The sequence below is a fragment of the Ailuropoda melanoleuca genome, chromosome 5 (genome assembly GCF_002007445.2).
Source record: "Ailuropoda melanoleuca isolate Jingjing chromosome 5, ASM200744v2, whole genome shotgun sequence".
Lineage (NCBI taxonomy): Eukaryota > Metazoa > Chordata > Mammalia > Carnivora > Ursidae > Ailuropoda > Ailuropoda melanoleuca.
Window position 1 is genome coordinate 124,223,761 of NC_048222.1, and position 7,670 is coordinate 124,231,430.

Consider the following 7,670-nt stretch of genomic DNA (forward strand, 5'->3'; position numbering starts at 1 on the left):
CAAAATAAAAAAAAAAAAAAAAAAAAAAGAAACTACGGAAGTTGAAACTGACTATGCATTTGATACTAGGGAATTACTGGGTGTGATAATGACTTTGTGGTTATTATTATTATTTTTTTAAAGTTCTTATTTTTTAAAGTTATATACCAAAATATTTATAGACACAAAGTTGTCTACCATCAGCTTCAAAATACTCTGGAAAATTGGGGGAATAAGAAGGGTACAAATGAAATATTTGATCATGAACTGATAGCTTTAGAAGCTGAAGGCTCATTATACTACTCCTTCTACTTGTATGTTTGACATTTTCTACAATAAATGACTTTAATAGTTATTTGTGTTTGACTTAGGAACTACTTTATAGACATCAGTAACAGTCTAAAAAGCTTATCTCTAGACCTGAAAGGATACACACTAAATTGCTACCAATGATTTAATTTAAAATGAGGTTTTGAGGAAAGATGGATAACAAATTTCTCCTTTTACTTCTGTAATGCTTAAATTATTTACAGGAATTAACCCCTTTTCTGATTTTGAGGGGGAGGGGGAGTCTCCTTTTCTAGCCCAAAGTAATAATTTAAACAGCTTTATTAAATATTACAAAATAGCACATTCTTCAAAAACTAGTTTTTAAAGAGTAAAATTTATATACACAAAAAGAAAAAAAGCAGCCACCTACCTTCGTTTTCTGAGAATGGTTTCATTCTGTTCTTTAGATACCTGTTCATTTCTCCATTATGGCACATTTCTAATACTAGATACACATAATTGCTATCTTCAAAATAGTTATACAGCTGAAATGTAAAAGGGCATAGTAAATGATAATATACAAAAATTTAATGTCCTTGGTCACTTTTATAAAATTTGTATTACCTCCAAGACGGAAGGATGTTTCAACTGGCAATGTATTTTCACCTCATTTTGGACTCTCTGCACCATTCCAGCTTTGTACATGGCTTTCTTATCTATCTAAAAATAACATGAGACATTTAAATGTTGGTGATGAACTTGCAAATGTGAAGTTTTCAAAAGTTAACTTTGAAGGGGAAGCATGCTTTAAAATATTCTTAAGTCCTTTTATCTATTTCTTTATGAGATCAATTTACTCTGTTGTCTGTTTTCTCCATGCACCTAACAGAGTGCTTGGCAAAGTGGACATTAAGTAAGTTTACCCAATGCATTCTAATATCCTCTCTCAACTTAAAGAATTTAATAGCACAATGATCATATCTATAATAACAACAACAAAAATCTAGCCAAGCTTTATATTTTTGTTTTTTTTCACCCTGTTCCTCTTTTTCTGCTAGACAACCTTTAAAATAAAACTTCCCTTTCCCTACTGGTTTAGATAAATGATTCTCAATTTGTTTATGATACTCCTATTAGACTGACCCCCTAACAATCAAAACATAGTATTTTAGATTGTTACAGTGTAATATAGAACTAGGCACAAGTCCTACTCATTATTATAAACAAATTATTTGTTCTTTGATTTCTACCAATTACTGCAAGTTTTCATAATAACAAGTACTAGGTCTACTGAACATTAATGAAGATAAAACACTTATTTAAGCATAGTCAAGGATCTCCTAAGACATCCCAAGGTCAATCGCTGGACTTGGCACTATTGTCTTCCACCCTTAATCAAAAACAAAGCTTCATAGGTAAGGAGTTTCTTACATCTTAAGTCACCTCTCTAATTACTTGCAAAGGAGAGGTGAAAAGTTGATTAATATATTCTTACCATTTTGATTGCAACTTCCAAACCAGTGTGAATGGACTCAGCTCTGTAGACACCAGCAAATGATCCTTTACCAAGCAGATTTCCAACTTTAAAATCCTTAAAAGTTAAAATTAAAGATACGTGTAATGACTCACAGGAGTAAAAAAGCAGACAGACAGGAAAAGACTGGAAAAAGATGATAAAATGGATCAAGAAGGGAATATGAATTCAAAATTCAAGCAGGTATTACACCTCGATACAGCAGGTGTCTGGGGTGGAAAGCATGTTGACACCTGGCGGGGATCCCTGAAAGTCCAGGCTGGGCTTCAGATACAGCACCCTAATGAACTGCTTCCTCAACCTCAGTGCAACTTCAGCACTTCACTCCAACCTCCAGCCAACCCCTGCGAGCAGAGGGCACGACTGGAATCCCGCCTCAGCTCCCGCCGGAGGTAACCGCCATCCCCTCGGAGAAGGGGGAGGCAGCTCTGCCCTGTTCTAGCGCGGGAGACCGGGCGGGATAGCCTTGGTGTCTGAAGGCAGACGGGCGGGGCTGCGAGCGACTCACCTGTCCCCCAACACCTCAGTCTGAGGGGCGGGGAGCTCCGCCCTAGACAGCCTGGAGGGCGGTTAGGACTCTCCCAAAGCACCTCGGCGCCGGCCCCGCAGCCGTTAAATTCGCTTGCCCCCTTCCTGAGCAGTCTCGAGTCCTGCCACTCCAACTACCTCCCCCCTACAACCTGCCCCGCAGAAGATTGCCAAGACTTTTCACCTCGATCTTCTCCCCGATGCAAGTCGCCATATTTCCAGGCTCAGGCCTGTGCTCCCCAGATTAGCTTCCTTCACGTAGTCCCTTCGAGGCAGCGCTCCAAGCAGCCAGCCGGTCTTGGCGCCCATCAGGCTTGGCTCTCTAGGCCGCCGCTCCGGGCGACGGCTGCACAGCCACCGAAAGGCCTCCCGGGTACCTTCCGAGACCGGGGCGGCGCCTCCGCGCTCCCATTTTGAAAAACTCCCGCCGGTTGCCGTCCCAGCCAGGCTAGCGGTGACGTAAAGAGACCGGTCGCTCCGGAGAGGCTGCGCTGGCCGCGCATGCGTGGTAGGCTTTCCTTCAGGCCGAAGGGGCCTGGAACCGGAAATGGTCTGGTCGCCCTGTAGCATTGCTGAGCTATGTTGGCGGTCAAGGTTTCAGATGGCCGGGTTTACTGTGGATAAAAGAGCTAGCTTGAGAGATGAGACTTATAACTGGTAGGCTACTCACCTGACGGTCTGGAAAACTACCTGCATTTCTATAAAGGGTTTAAAACGATTTTAAAAGTTCAAATGTTTAAATTTGACAGAATGGCACAGGGAAAAAAAAAATCATTACATGGCTTAAACACCCTTTACAACTCTGCGTTTACTCCATAGATTTTCATCACTGTAATGAATGTGCATGGGACTTTAAGAAATTGAACTCTATCTTTATCTTGGTAAGTTGCTATTAATTATGTTATTTGTATAGCAACTTACATTGAAGAGATCTCGCACGCTTTATGCAATGTATTGATTAAAGGAGACATCTGTAAGGTTGGAATGATACACTTTTTGCAGATAAGAAGACTGTGATATTAAGGATTTAAAACTGACTATACCACAAGCTTAGATATTGTTTCTTCTTTTTTTTTTTTCTTTAAGATTTTATTTTTGGGGGGAGGGGGTGCAGAGGGAGCGAGAGAATCTCAAGCTGACTCACCACTGAGCGCTGAGCCCCATGTGGGGTTCATCTCAGGACCCTGAGATCATGACCTGAGCGGAATTAAGAGTTTGATGCTTAACCCAATGAGCCACCCAGGCACCCGTAGATCTTCTGTTTCTTAATGGAAAACTCTTTTCTTCCACATTAATAGATAATATTAAGTTTACTTAAGTTTGTCTACCTGCAAACTATAAAAAAACTATTTAGAGAAAAGTCAAAATTTCCCTTTCATTTCTAAAAATCCTTCCTTAAAGATTATATGTGATAATGCTTGAGCAGTGGTTCCAGAGTCCAGTCTTTCAATTAGACTTGATTTTGATGTTGAGTTTTCAAGAAATTCATGTAATTGACTATCAACTGTGGGGCTTTTTGGGGGGTTATCCTTTATTCCATTAATATCAGATATTATATTGACTTGTTAAAAAACACAATTTTTCTTCTTTTGTTGTTTTTATTTATTTTAATTCCAGTATAGTTAACATACAATATTATATTAATTTCAGGTGTACAATATAGTGATTCAACAATTCCATTCATCACCCAGTGCTCAACATGACAATACCTATTTCACCCATGACCCCCAACCTCCTCCCTTCTGGTAACCATCAGTTTATTCGCTATGGTTAAGAGTCTATTTCTTGGTTTGTTTCTCTCTTTCTCTTTTTCTCCTTTGATCATTCGTTTCTTAAACTCCACATATGAGTGAACTCATATGATATGTCTTCCTCTGATTAACTTATTTCGTTTAGCATAATATTCTCTAGCTCCATCATGTTGTTGCAAATGGCAAGATTTCATTCTTTTTATGGCTGAATAATATTCCATTGTATATATACCACTGCTTATTTATCCATTCATCAATCAGTGGACACTTGGGCTGCTTCCATAATTTGGCTATTGTAGATAATGCTACTATAAACATCCTGGTGCATGTATCCCTTTAAATTAGTGTCTTTTTTGGGGGGGGAATAAATACCCAATGGTACAGTTGCTAGATCATATGGTAGTTCTATTTTTAACTTTTTGAGGAACCTCCATTACAGTTCTCCAGAATGGCTGCCCCAGCTTGCATTCCCAACAACAGTGCAAGGGGGTTCCTTATTCTCCACACCCTTGCCAACAGGTTTTTTTTTTTATATTGTTGATTTTAGCCATTCTGACAGGCGTGAGGTGGTATCTCATTGTAGTTTTGATTTGCATTTCCTTGATAGTAATTGATGTTGAGCACCTTTTTAATGTGTCTGTTGGCCATTTGTATGTCTTCTTGAGAGGAATGTCTATTCGTGTCTCTGCCCATTTTTTAATTTGATTTTTCATTTTTGGGTTGTTGAAATTTATCAGTTCTTTATATATTTTGGATACTAAAGCCTTATTGGATATGTCATTTGCAAATATCTTCTCCCATTCCATAGGTTGACCTTTAGTTTTGTTGATTGTTTCCTTTGCTGTGCAGCAGCTTTTTATTTTGATGTAGTCTCAGTAGTTTATTTTTGCTTTTGTTTCCCTTACCTCGGAAAACATATCTAGAAAGAAGTTGCTGCAGCTAATGTCGAAGAAGTTACTGCCTATGTTCTCTTCTAGGATTTTTATGGCTTCAAGTCTCATATTTAGGTCTTTCATCCATTTTGAAATCACTTCTCTGTATGGCGTAAGCAAGTGGTCCAGTTTCGTTCTTTTGCATGTAGCTGACCAGTTTTCCCAATGTTTGATGAAGAGACTGTATTTTTCCCATTAGACATTCTCTCCTGTTCTCTCAAAGATTAATTAACCATAAATTGTGGGTTTATTTCTGAGTTTTCTATTCTGTTCCATTGATCTATCTGTTGATATTTGTGCCAGTATGATATAATTGAAGTCTGGAATTGTGATGCCTCTAGCCTTGCCTTTTTTTTTTTCAAGATTCCTTTGGCTATTAGTGGTCTTCTGTGGATCCTTATAAATTATAGGATTGTTTTTTCAAGCTCTGTGAAAAGTGCTGGTGGTATTTTGATAGGGTTTGCATTAAATGTGTAGATTGTTTGGGGTAGTATAGACATATTAATAGGATTTTTCTTCCAACCCATGAGCATAGAATGGCTTTCCATTTCTTTGTGTCATCTTCAATTTCTTTCATCAGTGTTTTATAGTTTCATATACAGGTCTTTCAACTCTTTGATTAGGTTCATTCTTAAGTGTCTTATTATTTTTGGTGCAGTTGCATTCTTTTCTGCTGTTCTCTTTCTGCTGTTTCATTATTGGTGTATGGAAATTCCAGAGATTTCTGTACATTGATTTTGTATCCTGATACTTCACTGAATTTGTTTATCAGTTCTATCAGGTCTTTGGTGTACTCTTTCTGGTTTTCTATATATAGTATCATGTCATCTGCAAATAATGAAGGTTTTATTTCTTCCTTACCAATTTGGATGCCTTTTATTTCTTTGTGTTGTCTGATTGCTGTGGCTAGGACTTCCAGTATTATGTTGAATAAAAGTGGTAAGAGTGGACATCCTTGTCTTGTTCCTGATCTTAGGGGAAAGGCTATTAGTTTTTCCCCATTGAGGATCGTGTTACTTGTGGGTTTTTCATACGTAGCCTTGATTATGTTGAGGTATGTTCCCTCTAAACCTACTTTGTTGAGGGTTTTTATTATGAATGGCTGTTGTACTTTGTTAAATGCTTTTTCTGCATCTATTGAAATGATTAAATGGCTCTTCTCCTTTCTCTTATTGATGAGGTGTATCATGTTGATTGATTTGTGAATACTGAACCACCCTTGCACGCAGGAATAAATCCCACTTGATTGTGCTGAATGATTTTTTAAATGTATTGTTGAATTTGGTTTGCTAGTATTTTCTTGAGGATTTTGTATCTAAGTTCATCAGAGATATTGGCCTATAGCTCTCTTTTTTTGTTGTGTCTTTATCTGGTTTTGGTATCAGGGTGATGTGAGCCTCCTAGAATGAATTTGGAAGTTTTCCTTCCTTTTCTATTTTTTGGAATAATTTGAGAAGATTAGGTATTAATTCTTCTTTAGATGTTTGGAAGAATTCACCTGTGAAGCCATCTGGTCCTGGACTTTCGTTTGTCAGGATTTTTAAGTTACTGATTCAATTTCTTTGCTGATTATTGTTCCGTTCAAATTTTCTATTTCTTCCTGTTTCAGTTTTGGTAATTCATGTTTCTAGGTATTTATCCATTTCTTCTAGGCTGTCCAATTTGTTGGCACATAGTTTTTTAATAATATTCTCTTATAATTCTATTTCTGTGCTATTGGTTGTTATTTCTTCTTTCTCATTTGTGATTTTATTTATTTGGGTCTTTTCTCTTTCCTGAAAATTAATTTTTAAAATGGTAGTAAGTACATACCTATCAAGAATTACTTTAAATATAAATGTAAAAGTACTCCAATCAAGACTTAGAGAGGCAGAATGGATAAAAATGAACACCCATCTATATTCTGCCCACAAGATATTCACCTCAGACCTAAAGATGAATACAGAGACTGAAAGTAAAAGGATGGAAATACATTCACTATGCAAAGTTTTCTATTCTGAAAAGGGTAACACTACTTATATCAAGACAAAATAGACTTTAAAAATACAATGTAACAAGACACAAAGAAGGGCATTATATAATGTTAAAATGATAATCCAGTGAGAGGATATAGCAGTTGTAAATATCTATGCACCCAACACTGGAGTACATAAATCCATAAGGCAAATATTAATGACATAAAGGGAGAAATTGATGGTAATAAGATAATAGTTGGGGACTTTAAAAATCCACTTACATCAGTGAATAGGTCATCCCAGCAGAAAATCAATAAGGAAGCAATGTCTTTGAATAACATTTGACAAGATGGACATAATAGACATATAAAGAACATTCTATCCAAAAAGAACACAATACACATTCTTTTCAAGTGCACATGGAACGTTCTCCAGGATAGATCACATGTTAGGCCACAAAATAAGTCTCAGTAAACTTAAGAAGACTGAAATCATATCATGCATCTTTTCCAACCACAACAGTATGAACGAAAAAATGAATCACAAGAAAAAAAAGGGAAAAAACACAAACTCATACAGACTAAACAACATTATACTAAACAACCAATGGGTCAATGAAGAAATCAAAGAAGAAATAAAAAAATACATAAACATAGAAATGAAAACACACTGGTCCCAAATCTCTGGGACACAAAGAAAGCAGTTCTAAGAGGGTAGTATA

At 37.0% G+C, this 7,670-nt stretch overlaps 1 protein-coding gene across 1 annotated transcript in view; it reads right to left on the minus strand.

Moving 5' to 3' along the window:
- The window catches only part of PLK4 (polo like kinase 4), an 18,662-nt gene extending 15,886 nt beyond the window's left edge, over positions 1 to 2,776 (minus strand). The window contains exons 1-4 of the mRNA XM_002922192.4: positions 2,496 to 2,776; positions 1,745 to 1,840; positions 874 to 969; positions 680 to 794 (exon numbers count right to left, since the gene is read on the minus strand). Of these exons, the coding sequence (XP_002922238.2) occupies positions 680 to 794; positions 874 to 969; positions 1,745 to 1,840; positions 2,496 to 2,525 (337 nt within the window). The 5' untranslated portion in view covers positions 2,526 to 2,776. The remainder of the gene's footprint in view (positions 1 to 679; positions 795 to 873; positions 970 to 1,744; positions 1,841 to 2,495) is intronic.
- Between the last annotated feature and the right edge of the window lie 4,894 nt (positions 2,777 to 7,670).